This window comes from Barbus barbus, assembly GCF_936440315.1.
Source record: "Barbus barbus genome assembly, chromosome: 5".
NCBI lineage: Eukaryota > Metazoa > Chordata > Actinopteri > Cypriniformes > Cyprinidae > Barbus > Barbus barbus.
Window position 1 is genome coordinate 31,072,892 of NC_136733.1, and position 20,781 is coordinate 31,093,672.

A 20,781-nucleotide genomic window follows, 5' to 3' on the forward strand; every position below is an offset into this window, starting at 1 on the left:
GGGATTCATGATCAGCACTTTCGATGGTTAAGGGTTATGTACTGTCAAAGTCAAGACCCAGGTTACAATCTCCCCCTTTTAAGAAAAAGTGTGTGCATGTCTTACAACAGGTGCTGCCATAGTGGCAAGGGTCAGAGGACACAATGTCAAGCTGTGCCAACATGACCGTCATAAATTAGCCTAGGTAACCTTCCTCACGTGACTTATCAAAGGCTGAAGAAGATCACAGCAGGGAGCTGTCTGCATGCCTGCAGTTGGGATTGATCACACTATTGACAGCACTGTGGGCGTCCTGCTTATATTGTTCTCAAGAGTACCAGAAGGTTTAGCTTGATATTCCCATGTTCCTATAACAACGTTAAAGATAGAGAGAAAAAGAGAGGGAAGATCCTTTCTTCATACATTTTATTTTATCATAAAATTTTCATAATGTGACAGTTTATGAGGCACAAACAGATTGTAACAAAGTTATATATTTAAGCCAAAAAAACTAAAAATTTAACTAAAAATCAAAACGACCACACTATTACCCTGAAGTACATGAAGCAAACATCAAATGTTCAGCAAGAACAGTACGAGTGCAACTCTTGAGATGCAATACTGATAATTTATCTTTCAATGCAACTCCTTCTGCAAGTATTTCTATGGACTTTGTGGTTAGTGTGCAAGAATACAAAACCAAAACAACATTAGATGAACAACCAATTGAATCGAAAATACGCACTATGGCTTCCTACTCTGCCTTTTAGCTTTAGAAGAACATAATTACTTTATTACACACTGAACGATAAACTTTGTTTAGCTGGTGCAGACCTGACACAACTTCAAACAGAATAACCACAAAACACCAACTTCCCTTTCTTGCACTCATCACCACAAGCTCTCAACATTTACACAAAATTCAAAATTAAGAAAAATTCTGCATATTCACTTGTCCATTTTAAGCATCATACAACAACTCATGACAGGTGAAGTGATTTATCACTTAATGTTTCTTACAGCTTCGAATACATGAAGTGACAGAAAAATTACTTATACACTTTGCATATCATTTACAGCGCAACAGTTCTAAATATTTTTCTTGTTAAAGCATTTCAATATGTTCTCTATGATATTTTTTAATCTGTAAAATAATGACAGAAAATATACGTCTTGTTTTATGTCAAAATTCAAATATATTTTGAAACTAATTTCCAAAATGATTGCGAAAAATGTTTAAAGATGAAATAGGTTTCATTAAATGGAAGCACTTGTGATCGTACTGAAGTCCTGAATCAAAAACTAATAAGGCATAAACCACAGGTTTCGGTTTGTAGACACAAACACATTCAGTGAATCAGAATTACACAACTATAATCTGGAATAATGCAGACCTTCAGTGCAGTGGAATGTGATATGATGTGGACTAAACTCCGCCTCCTCATTAGCATAACCATTCTGGGCATTCCTAATCAAGCCTCTACAGAAAGAACAAAATAATTTCATAGCTCAGTCGAGTAAGGCGACATATGTGTTATGGAACAAGATATTTTGAATGAATTCTCAAACAATAGAATTTTTTCAGCCATTAGCAGTTCAACAGCATAGCGTTTTGATTTCCCTTAGAATCATCCTTCCTTTTGTGGTCCTAAATGTGCTTACGTGCGTTAGGTCAGGCTGGGACTGACAGACATCGTGCATGTGAACAGTTTCGAGGTTAATTAATGGATAAAGCAGGCAAAGCCTTTTCGTGCCATCATCCCAAATCACGCGTGCCATTTATACTATTATTTATAATATAATAGCTCATCTATATTACATCATAATACCTTCATCTACATTATATCACAATATCTCACACCAATCATTTATATTACACAAATAACATTGAACACTAATCTTTTATATTACATAAAAATACCTGTTTTTCTTCATTGTGTGCAATCTGAATCATTTCCAACTTTTTTTTTTTTTGGGTCCCTTTGATTTGTACGATTTCCTCATCTGTAACGGACATAAGTGTTTCACAAACACTGACCTGTACAAGTCGCACAGAAAAAGAGAAAGAGGAAGGGAGAGGGTTTATGGCTTTTAGGGCAGTGTTTTGCTGTGATTGCTCTGATATAGTGTGTTAGTGTGCGTCTTTAAGCTGGTTTTTGCGTGCGTGTGCTATCAGAGAATCCGTGTCAACGGCCCGTTCGAAGAAGCGAACGACAGATGGTTCATTCAGGAGAGACGCAAGAATCTGCTCGAAGGAGAAACTCCAGTCCCCGTCTCTGACCGCAGAGGGCGAGCTGGGGGTGTCTGTTGGCGTGTCCAACACGGGGCTGCTGGTTCCGGTGGGACTGCTGGTGGGCGTGGAAGGACGCGAGGTTGAGGTCGGGGTAATGTCAGAGTGGGACGGGGCAGTTTCTTGTTGACTGGCCGGAGACTCGGTTTGGTTGGCTTCACCCTCAGCGAGGCTTTCGGTCTCAGGGCTGGTGGGTAGTGTTGGAGAGGTCTCCGGCTGAGCGGTGCTGGTGGGTGTACTTTGGGGTGTTTTCTGCAGGCTGCTCTCCTGTAGCTTCCGCCCTACCTCCTCCATGCGCAGCAGAAGACTGGTTACTCGCGCCACGGCGCGGTACAGACTCTCCTCCTCCTCGGTGCCATGGAACACACTGTACAGAGTCTTCGTCAAACCAATAAACTGCACCTGGAACACAGTCGATAGTGTCTTTAATTAATGTATTTATATGGCTTAAATGTGGTCAGAAATGGGGGTTACCACGGGCAACATTCCTATTACACTTAAATAAGACAAGTCTCCACTTGAGTTTGTATGTGTTCAGGATAGTGAGAGCAGACAGACTATGGCAGAGAACAGGAATAGAACTGCTCTGAACAAGGTCAGTTTGGAGAGTATCACATATGTAAACAACGTATGCACGCGGATACGTTGTTTACGTATGTGATACTGTCCAAAATGACGCTATAGGTTTACGCAGAAGAGAATAGTTGTTGAATAAAGTAATTATTTTTCTTTGCGCACATAAAGTATTCTCGTAGCTTCGTAAAATTACGATTGAACCACTGATTTCACATGGATTATTTTAATGATCTCCTTGCTATGTTTCTGAGCCTTGATCGTGAAAGGATCCTTGCTGTCTATGGGAGGGTCAGAGAGCTCTTGTAATGCAACAAAAATATTATAATTTGTGTTCCGAAGATGAACGAAGGTCTTACAAGTTTGGAATGACATGAGGGTGAGTAATTAATAGTCATAATTAAATGGTTGGACAAAGCCATATAATACCATTAACAAATGAAACAAAGATATTTCAGATTTATGTACCCGTTTAGTTCTCACCGGATCTTAAATGTGTGTTTGTACCTGATTAATTCTGGGTAGATCTCTAATATTCTCCTCTCTCCGCTGCAAGTCTTCCTGCCACTGTTTCAGATATTCCTGCAGATCTACTTTAGCACGACCTGAGGGGCAAAATACAAGATTTTTAAACAGTACCCTAGACTACTTTATTCTGATTCAATCATAGCATTCTGTGCTGAAAATTTATACTCTGAAAATTTAAACTATATTTGACTTAAGTGTCTGGCAATCGATCTCTTTTCAACTCAAATACATATTTTATGTCAAATAAATATATTATATTTATTTGTCAAGTAGCCAAGCAAAAATGCACAGTCATTTGGTCATTGCAAGGTGACCCTGACCACACTGTCATGGTTTATTTGTGATATTGTTTGATATGATAAAGAGAACATGATTAGAGGACAGGGATGAATATTTCACCTCTCTCTGGACATTTTCTGATCACTCCATCCTCTGCAGAGTCTACATGGAAGAGAGGAAAAAATGTACAGCCACGAAACAAAGAGACATTCACATGCATGAAAAGATATACATGCATACACATAGTCTATATGGTTTTCGGGGTGGGCAGGGTTTTGAGCTTCTCCTTCTTGTAAAACACCAAAATGAGGTGTTTCTTGAAATCAAAGCTTTTTGGCAGTTAGGTGAGATAAGTCCCTCTTAAACACAAATTTAAATGCTACACACAAAACAAACATTTAAAAATACAAATAGGAACACACACAAAAAACCCCCCAAAAACAGGGACATTATAACACACCCAGACGAAAGAAGAAAGAGTGAAAAGAAATGTGAATAAGTGAATAAAGAAAGAAATGAATGAATGAATGAAATGAAAAGAAAAGAGGCACAAGGAGCCACAGAAAGCAGTAGAAGCTGACCAGAAAGACGAGTAGAGAAAGAATGATCTTCAGCCGGAGGAAAAAATCTAGATGATGGTAAAATCTTACACTCCTGGGTCCCTGAAGAAACACAAAATATGCATGTATGCACACATTCTACTTTTATTCAAATCAGTAAAAAAAGTGTCAGTCATGATCATAAGTTATGGATAAATCTGCACTTGTTAAAACTGCCAATTGTTTTGAAATGCACAGTCACACAAACATGCTACATAAACTTATCACCGTCATCAGGAGTGATGGGGATTTAGATAAAGTGCTGGTATTTTAGCAGTTACTGATCCAGGCTAGTGATCCAAAATCCAAATCCCACAATACTAAATGTACTTTAAGTTCCTTTGGATAAAAAAAAAAAAAAGCATCTAATAACTAACAAAATGTTAAACTTATAAGTAAAGCAAACAATGAGGAGAAGGTTAATTAGAGGTTAGATATAGATTATACAGGTTCATAGGCAGATATATAGATTATAAGAGAGATATATAGGCCTAATGGTTAGAGAGTCGGACTCGTAATCGAAAGGTTGCGAGTTCGAGCCCCCGGCCGGCAGGAATTGTAGGTGGAATGTCCAGCGCTCTCTCCACCCTCAATACCACGACTGAGGTGCCCTTGAGCAAGGCACCGAACCCCCAACTGCTCCCCGGGCGCTGCAGCATGGCTGCCCACTGCTCCGGGTGTGTGTTCACGGTGTGTGTGTGTGTGTGTGTGTGTGTGTGCATTTGTTCACTACTCACTGCTGTGTGTGTGCACTTGGATGGGTTAAACGCAGAGCACCAATTTCGAGTATGGGTCACCATACTTGACAATACGTCACGACTTATAATAATAATAATTTTTATTTTCTATAGTGTCTTTAAATATTACTTCTCAAATACCCGTTTGAGAAGCTATAGCAAATAAAACATTAATTATTAACCAGATTAAATAGGGTATTAGAGCTGTATAGTTATTTGATTATTACCCTGCATAGATGATCAGACGTTACGGAAGGGTTAGATTTAAATATTATAGAGAGCTATAGATAGGTTAGACATATAGATTATGCAGGGTTATACATGGGTCAGATATACAGATTAAGAGTTACTGAGCTAAACAGACTGCTTAGGGTTGTAGATGGGACAGATATACGGTACAAAGATTAATCATATACATGTGTAACCTTATCTTATGTTCACACTAAACTTTTATGGCACAGTTGCAGAGTTCATAAAATTAATTTACCTGGTTGAAGGTGCAGTTTGAAGAGAAATTTGAGTTTTTCTGTGAATGATCTGTTGTATAGGATATCTGCAATACACACACACACACTCTTGAATGAATCTGGCAGGTTAAAGGAAAGCTGCTATGTACTGCAGTGAAAGGACAAAGGGCAGTCAGTTTAGTTCAGGGCTGGCTCATCTTACCCAGACCGCATATGAACTCTTTGAAGTTCACAAGTCCGTCTCCGTTCTCGTCCAGAAGCCGGAAGGCTGATCGTGCCAGCGAGCGCACATGCGTGTGTGTGGTCCACGGCTGCAGGAGGTTAAACAGGCAACTAAACTGGAACTGATCCAGCAGATACTGGTCCAGATATGGCAGGCTGGGGTCATGGTTCTGCAGGGCAGGACTACATGACCAGTAACAGCTCACAAAGTGCTGCTTCTATAACACACAAATAGTCAAAAGACACAAGCTTGAACAGTTTGTGTGGCAGCGACAGCATTTTGAGGCCTTCAGGCACTGAAGTGCACAAATTTATTAGCGTAACTCACCTTAAAAAGCATGTAGAGCTCATCCAGCTGAGCAGCACTGAATTTCACATCTTGAGCAACAACACGCAGCTGCAGCAATAAGACACAAAAATTACAGACAATCAAACATCAATAATATTTACTGCCACTGTATGTGCAAACAATGTGTAAAGAAAAAAAAATTACGATTACAAATTATGCAAATTACACTACCGTTCAAAGGTTCTGGGTCGCCAAGAGTTTTCAATGCTTTTGAAAGAAGTCTCTTTTGCTCAGCGAGGCTGCATTTATTTGATCACAAATACAGTAAAACATTAATATTGTGAAATACTGTTACAATTTAAAATATTTGACAATATTTTATTCAGAAATCAAAGAACAGCTTTTATTTGAAACAGAAATCTTTTGTAACATTTTTAAATGTCTTGAAATGAATCTTGATGAATTTAATGGATCCTTGCTGAGTCAAATTAATTTCTTCAAAGATAATTTACTGATCCTAAACTTTTGAACGGTAGTGTATACTTTTCAAAATCAAATTTGGGATGAAACCACATAACTCTATGCATGAGGCTTTATAATGCAGCTTCTATTTTGTCCATTATAAATGAGATAATCAGCATCAAAATCTATAACCTACAAATGCATATACTGTATCTTCTTTTTTTTTTGTTAATTTTAATGCTTAGTTTATTATTATATTATATTATATTACATTAAATTATATTATAATATGAAATTAAGGTGTATACAGCATGGCTTTTGTACTTACTACATTTTGTTTTGTTGTGTCTTCTAGAGTTTGAATGACATAAAGCTTGTTCCTCTTCCGCATGTTTTCCACTTCCTCTGTTCGAATGTCTCCATATTTCTGAAATAAAAAAAGTTTCATTAGTCTGAGCAACCGTCTATTTTAGACCTTCAGTTTGCTGACCACAGAACTCCTGTCAGAGGGGGGTTTGCATCATTCCATGCAACTGACCAGTTTGAAAGTGCTGAACAAATTTACACCTTTTCATTGCACATTCAGATTTTACATTCCTATAAAATCTGTCACCATGAGTACACTAACAGGTGTGAATTTCCAAAGCATTAACAAAGACATCAGATTAATTTAATTAGTCACTTTTAGAGTGATTGTTATAAATGTGTGTAGCTTTACCTCATATGCCTCTTTGATGAGATCACTGATGTCAACCTTTTGTATTGATTTGTCATTGGCTGTTGCAGATGCCTGCTGTACAGTAGCTGGCAGGGGACTGTCTTTATTTGTGACACTGTCAAAAAACCTGAAGGATAAAATCAGATGTAAATACAGGTTAAGTTTGTAAATAAAATAAAAAAAATCCACTGCAAAAATGAAAGAAGTTGATGCTGTTTACAATTAAACAGCAGCTTGTCATCCAAAGACACCCTTGAGTTCGATCATTCCTGCATTGCTGCATGAGTCACACAGCATGGAAGAATGTTACTTTCAATAATATAATATAATATGATATAATATGTAAATACATTTTTGTGACACCTTTTCAGTTTAAAATTTCCCCTTTTAATTCTATATTGCACATAACAATGACAACACAGCTTGCTACGATCATGCTTTGGCCATGTTAAAAGGACAACGTTCCAATCACCTGTTGAGGACTGTGACAGCTTCTGCGTCGTCATGGCAACAAAGCAGACTGTCCATATTGTAGTCCAGGACAGCAAGGCCAAGCTGTAGGATGGCTTTGATACCATCATAAAAGAAGCAGTCGACAACATTCACAGCACTCTCTATTGGCAGTACGCTGATGAAGAGAGTCAGGAACCATGACAACGACACTGACGAGAAGAACGACAGGTCCGTCATGTGTTCGGTCAGCTGGGTTAGATGCTCACGGATCAGTTCTTCGAACACAGCCTGATCCACCAGGGCTCCTGGAATACACACACACTGAGACATGAATAATACTGTTGTAGGATATCAGAGACTGAATCAGACAAATTTAAGATTCGATCAGAACATAAAACATGAGGATAGGAAATTCCAGAGAGGCCCAACAGGACGTCAAAACTCAGATTCCTAGCTCCAGCTCGTCTGAAGAAAGCCTAACCAGCAAGCCTCTCTCACAAAACAGCTTGCAACATGAAGACAAAAGAATACTTATTGATAAGTCCAACGCAGGAAGGAGATCCTCAAATTTGGGGCAAGTAATAAAGATTAATGGTCAAAGAGATGCACCGCATGACCAGCACATGTAGATCTGTGATAGAAATCACGAGCTACAGACTTTCTTAAATTGACTTTTCTCCCACATAGAACACAGACCAGACTGAAATTCCTTTGTTCACAGAACATGTCCCTATGTCTTACACAGACTGTCTTTTCCATATGCACCTAAAATCATCTAAAAAGGACTTATGAGCAACTAATGATTTCTATGCATAACTCCATTTAATGTATGTAACCCACACATTAGACTATCATGTTTTAATCACATATTATGTATGTCTTTTTAATTGAACGGCCTAAGAGTTCATATTCATGTTTAGTATGTGTGTATTTGAATCTTTTTGCTTAAAACGTTTCAATTAATTCTGTCAAATGTATCATATTCTGGTTATTGAAATCACATCCAAAAGTATACTTTGCAAGAGCGTGTAAAATTCGGACCATGTGACTGATACATGATTTATGTATTGGGAGAAACAGAGCAACACCCCTAGCTAAGATAAGGTCTAATTGGTCAACACACCAGTTGGGAGGGGTCCAAAAGCAGAGTTAAAAAACTCAGGACACCATCAAATCTCTTCTCTTCTCTCTGTTCTCTGTTTGCTTTTTGCCACCGCGTTTTGACGCTGCTCTTTGAGCGCCATTCCAGCATGCTTCGGCCTGCACGCCAGCTGCTACCACGATGAGAAGAAAAACCACCTAGTCTCGTTGCCTCATTTTATTCTTTTACTTTAGTTTCTTTTTTTTACATAGAGTTTCGTGTGCAAAAGTTCAGTTTGCCGCAAAGTCCAGTTCGACTGCACCCGCTTCAAACTTAGCAATTGACTCTGAAACCATTTTGTCGGGAGTAGGCATCACTACGAACGACCACTGAACTGTCAGACAATCTTGGGAAACACCCTTTCCTGCAACAATGACGGCAAAAGGGAATCCCTTAAGGCAACGCAAGCACGTAAACCCCAGATTTTTGCTGAGCTGGTGCATTTAATATAAATTTTAGCCTCACTGAGAAACGCAATGCGAGGGTTAATTTTTATTTATTTAGTCATTTAGCAGACGTTTTTATCCAAAGCGACTTACAAATGAGGACATAAGAAGCAATCAAAACCAACAAAAGAGCAACAACGTGCAAGTGCTATTACAAGCCTTGGTTAGCCTAACGCAGTACAGATAATTATTATTATTATTTATTTATTTATTTTATTTTATTTTTTAAAAATAAAAAGACATATAGATAAAATAAAATTAGAATAGAAAGTGCTAGAGTTAGAGGGTCAAGTAAAGATGGAACAGATGAGTTTTTAGCCGTTTCTTGACGAAGGATTCGGCTACTCGGATTGAGTTGGGCAGGTCATTCCACCAGATGGGAACAGTTAATGAAAAAGTCAGTGAAAGTGTTTTTGCGTGTCTTTGGGATGACAATAATGTGTCGTTCACTTGAAGAACGCAAGCTTCTAGAGGGCACATAAGTCTGAAGTAATGAATTTAGGTAAAGGGGTGCAGAGCCAGTGGTGGTTCTATAGGCAAACATTAATGCCTTGAATTTAATGCGAGCAGCTATTGGTAGCCAGTGCAAATTAATGAACAGAGGTGTGACGTGCGTTCTTTTTGGCTCATTAAAGATTAATCTTGCAGCGGCATTTTGGATTAATTGTAGAGGTTTAATAGAATTGGCTGGAAGACCTGCCAAGAGAGCATTGCAATAGTCAAGTCTGGACAGAACAAGAGCCTGAACAAGGAGTTGTGTTGCATGTTCCGAGAGAAAGGGCCTGATCTTCTTAATATTGTATAATGCAAATCTGCAGGACCGGGCAGTTTTAGCAATGTGGTCTGAGAAATTCAGCTTATCATCAATCACAACTCCAAGGTTTCTGGCTGTTTTTGAAGGAGTTATGGTAGATGAGCCTAACTGGAAGCTGAGATTGTGATGAAGCGATGGGTTAGCTGAAACTACAAGCAGTTCTGTCTTAGCTAGGTTGAGTTGAAGGTGATGGCCCATCATCCAGCAAGAAATGTCTGTTAGACACGCCGAGATGCGAGCAGCTATCGTCGGATCATCAGGAAGTGATATGAAAAGCCATGTTTCAGAATGACAAAACCTAGTGATGCCATTTAGACAGAAAAGAGAAGTGGTCCAAGAACTGAGCCCTGAGGCACCCCAGTAGCTAGATATTGCGACTTGGATACCTCACCTCTCCAAGATACTTTGAAGGACCTATCAGAGAGGTAAGACTCAAACCACTGGAGTGCGGTTCCTGAAATGCCCTTTCTCAATAGGGTTGACAAGAGGATCTGATGGTTGACCGTATCAAAAGCAGCAGACAGATCCAACAAGATAAGTAATGAAGATTTGGAAGCCGCTCTTGCAAGTCTTAGGGCTTCAACAACAGAAAGCAAGGCAGTTTCGGTTGAATGTCCACTTCTGAAGCCAGATTGGTTACTGTCCAGGAGGTTGTTCTGTGTGAGAAAGACAGAGACTTGGTTGAACACAACTCGTTCAAGTGTTTTTGCAATGAAAGGAAGAAGGGAAACCGGTCTATAGTTCCCTAAAAGAGTTGGGTTAAGAGTGGGTTTTTTAAGAAGTGGAATTATACGAGCCTGTTTAAATGCTGAGGGAAAAATTCCAGTGTGAAGGGATGTGTTAATGATGTGAGTGAGTGCAGGTACAACTGCAGGAGAAATGGCTTGAAGGAGATGAGATGGAATAGGATCAAGCAGACAGGTAGTAGGATGACTGGAAAGGATGAGTTTAGAGACTTCTGCCTGAGAGAGTGGAGAGAAGGATGTGAACGAGTGCATGTTTGCTGGTAAGATGTGTTTGATAGATTTTGGTGTGGAAAATTGTGCAGTGAGGTTTGTAATTTTATTAATGAAGAGAGTGGCAAAGTCATCAGGTGTTAGAGATGGTGAAGGAGGGGGAGGACAAAGGAGGGAGGAAAATGTTTTAAAAAGCATGCGAGAGTTAGGCGAATTGTTAATTTTGTCATGATAGTATGTCTTTTTAGCAGTGGAAACATTAGCAGAGAAGTCCCAGAGGAGTGATCGATATAAATTAAGGTCAGTAGGATTTTGTGATTTGCGCCATACCCTTTCCACAGCCCTGAGTTTAGAACAATGTTTTTGGAGAACATCAGATAGCCAAGGGGCAGAAGGGGTGGTACGGGCTGGCTTGGAAGATAAGGGGCAGAAAGTATGACCTGTACATAGAGTCGACTATATTATATATTACATATTGTGTATTTTTTTTTTGCTGCTTTGTACATTGGTTATTGGCTATTTCTTGTTATTTTGTTTTTATTACCTGTGTCCTGTCCTGTTGCTGTCTTTCTGTTGCACTGTGGAGCTTCTGTCACTACAACAAATTCCTTGTATGTGTAAACATACTTGGCCAATAAAGCTCATTCTGATTCTGATTCTGAAATTTCCTATAAAATCATAAATGATTCCCTTTGAGCTAAATTAAACTGTTTCCCTTTACATTACATATTATCTTACACTGTATTCAAAAATAAATAGATTGAGTAAACTGCCCCAAGCAGCAACAAACAGAATGGCACAGATAATTACAGACACAACTAATTACAGACAGAATAGGAGGAAGTACTTAAGTACTTATTACGACGCCATTGGCACCAATGGCAGCCTGCCAGTTTATTGAGATGATTCAATCACTTCGCGGGTATGAGATGTGTATAACCAGCTCTCTTGCGCGCACACACACACACACACACACACACACACACACACACACACACATACCAATAATTCTACGGTTGAAGTAGTCTGGGAGCATTCGTTCACACACAGTGACCAGCAGCCAGAAAGCCTCTTCTTCTTTAGCATACAGCAGCAACACAGACGTCAGGATATTCATCGCCTGGATAGACCGACAAAACAACATGATACAGTTATAATATAAAAACTAAATTATTATTAGAACGAGTGCAAGTGGAGTAGAGTTTTTTAGTGAATAAAGTGAAAAATTTGCATTTAAATTGACATATTTTTTTAGTCCCTCTAAGAGTTTGTGACATAGCTGTATATGCAAATTGAATATAAACAAAAATAATTTGGCTTCCATAGCAAAAAATATATATATATATTTTATGCATTCACCATATTCCTTGAATACTTCAATTTACATATTTTCCATGCTTATACTTTGCATACACCAAGTTTTGATTACCAAAAAATTAAGTCTTTTCTGTTTTGCACACAGAAATATTTTTAAATGAGTATTTATATTCTTTATTACCATAGATTCAGCTGGTTTTCATTTTCCTTGTTTTATTAAATATTTAATAAAACAAGGAAAATATTAAATATTTAATATCAAATATTGATGCAATGTGCAACAACAGTATCTTGTTTGTGTGTAATGAATAATTGTGTTTATGCTAGTCTTGCAGATAATAATGTATGCTGTGCATGAGGAGGATGTTGCATACACATATTGTACACCAACAAAAGTCTGATTCACTTTGAAGCTACAACCAGTCACTTAAGGCCCCATTGCACTTTAAGCAAAAGATGTCATTTTAAACAAAATCAGGCAAAAACAGTGGGCCTTTAGACATGCTAGGATCATCTGATTGACATGTAAACACTTGCTAAGTGAGAATTTATCAAAGATTTTATGCCATGAACCTCATAAACACTATTACACCATCACAAACGTGATAGTTTTGAGAAAGCTTTTTAACATTTTTGTGAGCAAGATGAATCAGATGTTCTATGAACAGTACAATTTGATTCTGAGACCATGTGTTAGTTGAGATGAAAATGTTGCGTGTGTGTTTTTACCTGGCAGTAGCCGATTTTGGGGTTGCGATGAGCATAGGCAGTCAAGACACGGCGAAGAGCTGAGATTCCTGTGTCGCTCTGGAATGCTGGGTGTTCTGGGAGTGAGCGATGCAGATCTCTCTCAATCTCATCACAAGCTAGCGAGCTGCTGCCCATACACTCCTCCAATAGCCGTCCATAGTATCCGGGATGAGAGGTCATGTCATGTACTGCACCTATAACACAAGCAAACATACATGTATGAAACTGTGCCACATATGAACTCACACACAACCAGAACAACACACACCTGAGAAGAGCATCCACAGTTCTCCTCTGAGAGTCTCTGGAACTCCTCGTACAATGAGATCACGTGTTTTTTTGGTGCAAAACATTCCAGTTCCACGGCCACATTCAGCAAAATGGATCTGCCATGACTGCTCCTTCATTCGCTCCTTCAGCTGTCAATCACAATGTTAAAAAAAACGTTTTCTATTTAAATATATTTTAAAAATGTAATTTATTCCTGTGAAGGCAGAGCTGAATTTTCAGCAGTCATTACTCTAGTCTTCAGTGTCACATGGTCCTTCAGAAAACAGTATAATTTGCTTATTTAGTGCTCAAGAACACCTCACGTATCAGTGTGGAAAACAGTTGTGCTTAATATTTTTGTGGAAACCACAATACATTTCTTCAGGATTCTTCAATATATAGAAAAAAAAGAATTTATTTAAAATGGCAATCCTATGTAACATCATAAATGCCTTTACTCTCACTTCTACTCTGAATTTAATGTGTCCTTGCTGAATGAATATATTAATATTATTGACAACCAACCTTTAAACGGTAGTGTATACCACATGCTTTGACTACATTAATCATCTTTACTAAACTAACATTGCACCAATATTGGTTATCTGTACCATTTTGGGGTCAAGGTTTTCTGCATCATGTGGATGAAAGACGTTCATAAGAGCTTCAGTGCTGACGGCTTGACTTTGCCCCACCATAACACCCTCCTCATCCTCAGAGAGAAAAACACACATACAATCTAGTGTCTCCTCTGGCATTTTTGCAGTTACCACAAAATCATACCATGAAATGCAGGATATTTTTTAATGATATTAAATATATTATCATGACAAGTGTTTGCATACTCAAAACACATGATTTCTAATATTAGTGGGTGGAGTGTAGAGGAATTACCGGATTACTGATGTAGTGCTGGGGGCTTCCTGCTGTCCCACACTTTCTGCGGATGGTGGCAGCAAGTCGCTCAAAATCCCTAACCTCAGAAAAACGCAAAGCTCTCTTGCCACGAAGACACACAGTCAGGGCACGACTGCCACGATCTGGCAGCTCCACACTAAACACCTACAGGAATACATTAATGCCAAAACACACATAAATCAGCATTAGTGAAATAAGAAAACAGCAGAAACTTATGAATTGTTCTGACAAGCATTTATGGTAAACTAACATATACTTTGTTGACATTTCTATTGAAAGTTATATGTCATGTATTTAAATATATATATTTGTAATATAAAACATTAACTTTAAATATTTGATTGAGAAATACACTACAAAATATTACATTACAAAGTACATTACGCAAGTACATCAAAAAGTACATTACATTTTCTTTATTATAAGTCAGCATATGGTGTACTTCTTTAAAGTATAACAAAAGACTTTTAAAACAATACATCAAAAGTGTACTGTTATTACACTTTTTGTAAGTGTACTTAAGTGCATTGAGAAACATCGTCATGAAAGTGTACTCTTTTTAAATACACTTAGGTGGCCTATTATTTGATTTATATTAGCTGCAAGTACAGTCTTTTAAAAAAATATACTTTTAAGATTTGAAGTACAAGTGCATATTCAATAAATTTACGCATACTTCTTTTTCTCAAGGGCAGTCTTCACCATGACATTCTTTGCAGTTTGCAGAAAAATTAGCAGTATACGCACCTCCCATAGAGGAATTATGAGATGGCACTGAGACCCATCCTGGCTTGCAAAACACAGATAGTTCTCAGAGACACAGATTTTTCCAAGCGTATTGGCATGGCTGAATGGAACCCAGAGGAAACTCTCATGCACTTCACAAAGATTCTCTTCCTGCGGCAAACGGAAAAATGCTCGAAAGGACTGATTCCGTGCATGGATTTCCAGAGCCCTGCAACGATTACAGTAGAGTCAGACATCATCCAGTAAAAGAAATAGGTAACAGAGGAATAAATAAATAATAAAACTAATGCACCTCTGCGTGATGTGAAGAGGGTTGGCTAGTGGACTTTCAGCATTAAATGTTTCTTTGTCGAAGAACCGCAAAATAGCATAGTCGGCCAGCTGCTGCATTATCAGGTATGTCTGCTGGAGCCTCAGGAGCATTGAGAAGAAATGATCCTCTCCACGCACACACACACGGATGCTCTCTGCCAGCAACACATTCGACGTACGTTCCAGGCGGCTCACCTCATCCCAGGGATGCACCAGTTTCACTAAACAAGAAATGCACAAACCATGAATAATACTAGATTTTGGCAGATGCCAGCTGTAACACTTATAAGGACAAAACCATTATATATGAAGCACATAAGGTGTTATATGTGACATATCTCTAACAATCCACAGAAGAAATAAAACCATACAGATTTAGAATGACATGAGGGTGGGCAAATGATGACAGAATTTTCATTTTTGGGTGAGCCATCTGTTTAGGACTTTGATATGTGAATGTCCCGTTATAATTGATTAACCTCTTTGCATGTGGAAAAAATAGAGTTGTCTGAGTTGCTAAATAATGAATATTCATTGATATGCAAACTTTATATTCACTGCCATTCAAAAGTTTTGAATTTTTTTTCCTGTGAAGCAAAGCTGAATTTCATCATCATTACTCCATCTTCAGTGTCACATGATCCTTCAGAAATCATTATAAATTGCTGATTTATATAATCAATGTTCGAAACAGTTGTGCAGCTTAATATTTTTTAGGACGTGATACTTTATTTTCAGGATACTTTGATGAATAAAAAGTTAAAAAGAACAGTGTTTGTTCGAAATAGAAATGTCGTGTTACAATATCCACTACCATTCAAAAGTTAAGGGTCAGTAATTTTTTTTTTTTTTTTTTTTTTAAGGAATTAATACTTTTATTTAGCAAGGATGTGTTATATGGATAAAACAAAATGAGTGTAATGACTTAATGAGTGTAATGATATTGTTAGAAAAAGTAAAAAAAAAATCTATTTGTTCTTTTTTTAACTTTATTCATCAAAAATTCTGAAAAAAAAATATCACAGGTTCCGAAAAAAAAACATTAAGCAGCACAACGGTTTCAACACTGATAATAAATCAGCAAATTAGAAGGATTTCTGAAGGATCATGTGACACTGAAGACTGGAGTAATGGTTGATGAAAATTCAGCACAGCATCTCAGAAATAAATTATATTATAAAGTATATTAAATAGTGCTGTCAAACGATTAATTGAGATTAATTTTTGTTTACATAATATATGCATGTGTACTGTGTATATTTATTATGTATATATAAATACACACACATGCATATATGCATTTCAGAGAAATGTTTTTATATATTAAATGTTTTATATATTTATATATATTTTTATATATTTATATTTGTAATATAAATTATATGAATATAAATAAAGACGTAAATACATGTAAATCTTTTCAAAATATATACTGCATGTGTGTATTTATATGTACATAAATATACACAGAACACACATATATTATGCAAACAAAAACTTTTATTTTGGACACGATTAATCGCGATTAATTAAAATTAAAATAGGAAACCAATATTAGAAATTGCAATCATTTTTCATAATATTACTGTTTTTTCTGTATTTTTGAACAAATAAATGCAGCCTTGATGAGCATAAGAGACTCATTAAAAAAAGAAAAAAAAAAACAACATTAGAAATCTTACTGATCCCAAATATAATATATGTGGGGCCTTGGTACCAAACAATTATAAAACCTCTTTGCTAATAAACGCATTGTTCAGACATCATAACCATCATAAAATAGCCAGCTTGTGGTATTATGTGTAAACATGCGATCATGTTTCTAACCCTCATTTCCCAGCATATAGGAGTAGAAACACAGGAAGTTGGTGCTGAGGTAGATCCAGCCCTGGTTTGGCACCCGTCCTCTCCAGTAGCTGCAAGAGAAATACGTCACAAGCTTCTCTCTCTGAGGCAAACAGAACAGACGCTCAAAGCGCAGCACAGCCTCCCGGAAGCGTTCAGGATCCTCCTCGTCACCAGCTGATGTGCCCTCCTCTGCTATCAGACCCTATATAAACACAACATACCACCACTGAAGTCAACAGTGCAAGACTGGGACTTACATCTAAAATACCACAAAACACAAAAACAAGATTCCAAACCCTCTCACCCTTATCTTTCCCTGGACAAAACTGGTGATGTCTTCGCCAGAATCAAACACAGAGAGAGTTCTGATGATGTTCTGCTGCAGCCAGTCCCAGTGCTGTGAGATCTCCTCTAAAGATGCTCCTGCACACACACACACATTATATAAGGATCTAAATGAAGAGAGTCTGAGCCTTCACATACACATTAACACTGTGTGCAGCATCTCTCTCACCACAGGCAATGCTCCAGTACACCTGAGAGTCGGGCGTCTGGTGTAAAATGCGAAACGGGGCGACTTTGGCTGTGGAGTCAAGCACTGTGTCCAAAGTTCCAAGCAGCAGGCCTAAAACAATGACATAAAACAATAAACATAACATTACAAAATCTATTTTAATATTTCTTTAAATCTGCAGTTGGAATTACAATTGAATTTGATAATATTAAAAGACAACAGCTAAAAATGATGAAACATTTATTGAGTAGTCATTACATTCATACAAATAGCAGCCGTTTTCATTAAATTTTTTAACACTGATCATAATAAGACATGTTTCTTGAGCATCAGATCAGCATATTAGAATAATATCTGAAGGATCATGTGACACTGAAGACTGGAGAAATGGCTGTTGATTTTAAATTGTAATAGTATTTCACAATATTCCTGTTTTTATGATGAAATAAATACAGCCTATGTGTGCATAAGAGACTCCTTTCAAAACCATTAAAACATTTACGTTACTATGATAAAACAATATAGAATAATACACGATTTGACTAGCACTTGATTTACTTCTTTCAATGTCTCTGATGCACATCAGGATGTTAGCAGGAAATGTAATGTTAGTCACTGAAAATCTGTCCTCTCTGCACTGCTTCAGAAAGAAGCTGGTGAATTATGGCCCTTAGCCATGAAGCAAAGGTTTCCATGGTGATGAACTCCAAAAGAAAAAAATAGTCACTAATTAGAGTAAAACCTATAATCAGCTCAACAACAATTGTGGCCATAAATTCTTCTGTGCTGGCGACTCTGTAATGCTACGACACTTTTTACTAATACTTTATTTTATATTAACTCTTATTTTATTTATTAAGTCAGGTTTATTCAATACATATTGTTTCAAAGCCGCTTTACATTATTAACAGAAAAATAACAGTGTTTTCAGCTGTAAAGCAGCTCTACAGAAGATAATGGTGTCATTATTCATCTCAATTTAGTCCAGTATTGTTTCAATTCAGCTCAATAACACTGTCGATGTTGCAAAACTAGTGTCATGATCCAGCTCAGTTCAGTTTATTAATAAGTTGTTGTCATCATTGACCCAACATCTACCACTGCAGACAATTCCCAGCAGACCAATGCCTATAAATCTCTAATGCATTAAAACACAGCAGCTCAGTTTGCTTTCAACTCTCTAATATGTAGAGCCATCCTTCCAATCTGCATTTAAGTGCAGGATTGGGTTTAAAATTAAGCACCACTTCCCATGACAGCTGTGGTCCTGCCATAAACTTACAACTATTGACATATGTTTCCATTCTCTGTCAATTTGTAACGGTGGATCAATTGTATATATGTGGCCCCGGATCACAAAACCAGTCATAAGGGTACATTTTTTGTTAAACTGAGATTTATAAATCATCTGAAAACATAATAAACAAGCTTTCCATTGATGTATGGTTTGTTGTGATAGGACAATTTGTGGTTGAGATACCACTATTTCAAAATCTGGAATCTGAGGGTGCAAAAAAAACTAAATATTGAGGAAAAAAAGCAAATTACTAATGAAAAATTAGGTTTTAATATTTTTTTTACAAAATATCTTAATGCAACAAGATCTTTACTTAATATCCTAATGATTTTTGGCATGTAAGAAAAATCGATAATTTTGACCCAAACAATGTATTGTTGGCTATTGCTACAAAATATAGCGTGCGACTTAAGACTTTAAGGTTTTGTGGTCCGGGGTCACACATATATGTATAAAAAAGAATCTCTGAATGAAAGCTAAAAATAAATGAAACAATTATGAGAAGTAATTTTAGTAACTTGTAAATATTTTTACTGTAGAATTACTGATATTATACTGAGTTAGGTAACACTTTATTTTAAGGTGTTCTTGTTACACGTGTACCTACTATTATAATAACAATAAATTATGCATAATTAAATGCAAGTAACACTATGCCAAACAATAACCATTTAGTAAGCACATGTAATAAATTAATATTACTCAGTATTTAAAATGTATAATTACACCGGAACAAGGACACCTTAAAATAAAGTGTAACCCTAATTCTCATGCAAATGTGCATCATTATAATTATATTTCTCAAAACTTTAAAACATTTGAGTTGTTTATGTGTAAAATTCAATGTAGTTAAATGAATGTATCTTTAATAGATAAGAGTTCAAATTTGACTTGCAGTTAAGACACTGGAGAGAAAGCATGTGCCAGTAAACAACACTCTGACGTCACACAGAAGCATCAGCCCAGTCCTACCTGAATAATAATAGTCTCCGTATTAAACCCGTTTGGACTTCAGCTTCTAAATATATAATATCTGGAGGAATGTTGCATTTTTGAGCACCTTTATGCACACGGCCAGTTTACCGCAGTGGTGACGTCAGCACTCAAAAGAGCACTGACAGTCAAACTTACAAAAAACATCCAGTCTGTAAGACTGCATTAACCCATGACCTGCTGCAAAAGCACTTGGCGTTAAAACTAAAAATCAATAGTTTGGGGAATTAATTGAAGTGTATTTTAAGGCGAAAAAGAGGTGACAGGTGGATACATATTAACACATCAGCTGAGGCGTCAGAGGTTTTTCCATGCCTAGCGCTTGAACACAGATATCCGCGCGCTCCAGGTAACATTACCTGTCAATCCGCCGCTGTCCTCTCCGTATCCGCGTCTGCGCTGCAGCACGAAGTAATCGTTGGATTTCTCCGTCACCCATAATTTTAGCGCGTTTTTGAGAAGCACCTCTTCGGGTCTGAGCCACATGCTGGAATCTGTTTTCAGAGACACGCGTCCTCTTGCATGACACTCGTATCATCTCAAGCGCATACACCCATGGATCAAGTGTTGTTTGATCTTGCGCCGCTTTTCCCACGTCGACAGAAACTGAGCCAAAGACAGCAACACCGGCGCCGCTGGGATTGTAGTCTTCCACATCTGCCCCTCTGAGCAGAGGAGAGCGCCGCACTGAAACTGATCCACTACACTTCCCATAATCCCCGCGCCACCTCATGAGTTTGTTTCAAATTATTTAAAGGGACAGCAACATATGTTTACGACGCGTTGTCACGATACCGCCCACAGGGGATTTACCTGGAGCTCATGCTAAAGCCTTCAGATATCGCTCAGAAATAGGGATGAG

At 37.5% G+C, this 20,781-nt stretch overlaps 1 protein-coding gene across 2 annotated transcripts; it reads right to left on the bottom strand.

Annotated features, from left to right (window-relative positions):
• Positions 1 to 393: 393 nt before the first annotated feature.
• LOC306869777 (TBC1 domain family member 8B-like) lies at positions 394 to 20,578 on the bottom strand. Of its 2 annotated transcripts, XM_079416681.1 has the most exons (21): positions 20,279 to 20,544; positions 17,630 to 17,740; positions 17,420 to 17,538; positions 17,095 to 17,317; positions 15,248 to 15,488; positions 14,956 to 15,163; positions 14,185 to 14,352; positions 13,902 to 14,003; positions 13,289 to 13,439; positions 13,000 to 13,214; positions 11,956 to 12,073; positions 7,616 to 7,901; positions 7,144 to 7,270; positions 6,754 to 6,852; positions 6,003 to 6,071; positions 5,655 to 5,892; positions 5,473 to 5,538; positions 4,231 to 4,311; positions 3,770 to 3,811; positions 3,350 to 3,447; positions 394 to 2,671 (listed from the first exon to the last, which is right to left on the bottom strand). In XM_079416681.1, the coding sequence occupies exons 1-21, from the start codon at positions 20,403 to 20,405 to the stop codon at positions 2,111 to 2,113; spliced, it is 3,450 nt and encodes a 1,149-aa protein (XP_079272807.1). In that variant the 5' UTR covers positions 20,406 to 20,544; the 3' UTR covers positions 394 to 2,110. The 2 variants fall into 2 exon arrangements, with proteins under 2 accessions (XP_079272807.1, XP_079272808.1); XM_079416682.1 differs by lacking the exon at positions 4,231 to 4,311 and having other exon boundaries at positions 20,279 to 20,578.
• Positions 20,579 to 20,781: the final 203 nt, after the last annotated feature.

Bases quoted from the DNA above. Each gene is read 5' to 3' on its own strand.
- LOC306869777 (XM_079416681.1), bottom strand. From the start codon at position 20,405: ATGTGGCTCAGACCCGAAGAGGTGCTTCTCAAAAACGCGCTAAAATTA. The intron at 17,318-17,419 runs GTGAGAGGGTTT...GTGTTTATATAG, and splicing joins TTGTCCAGGGAAAGATAAGG to GGTCTGATAGCAGAGGAGGG. The intron at 15,164-15,247 runs GTGCATTAGTTT...TAATCGTTGCAG, and splicing joins CCTCTTCACATCACGCAGAG to GGCTCTGGAAATCCATGCAC.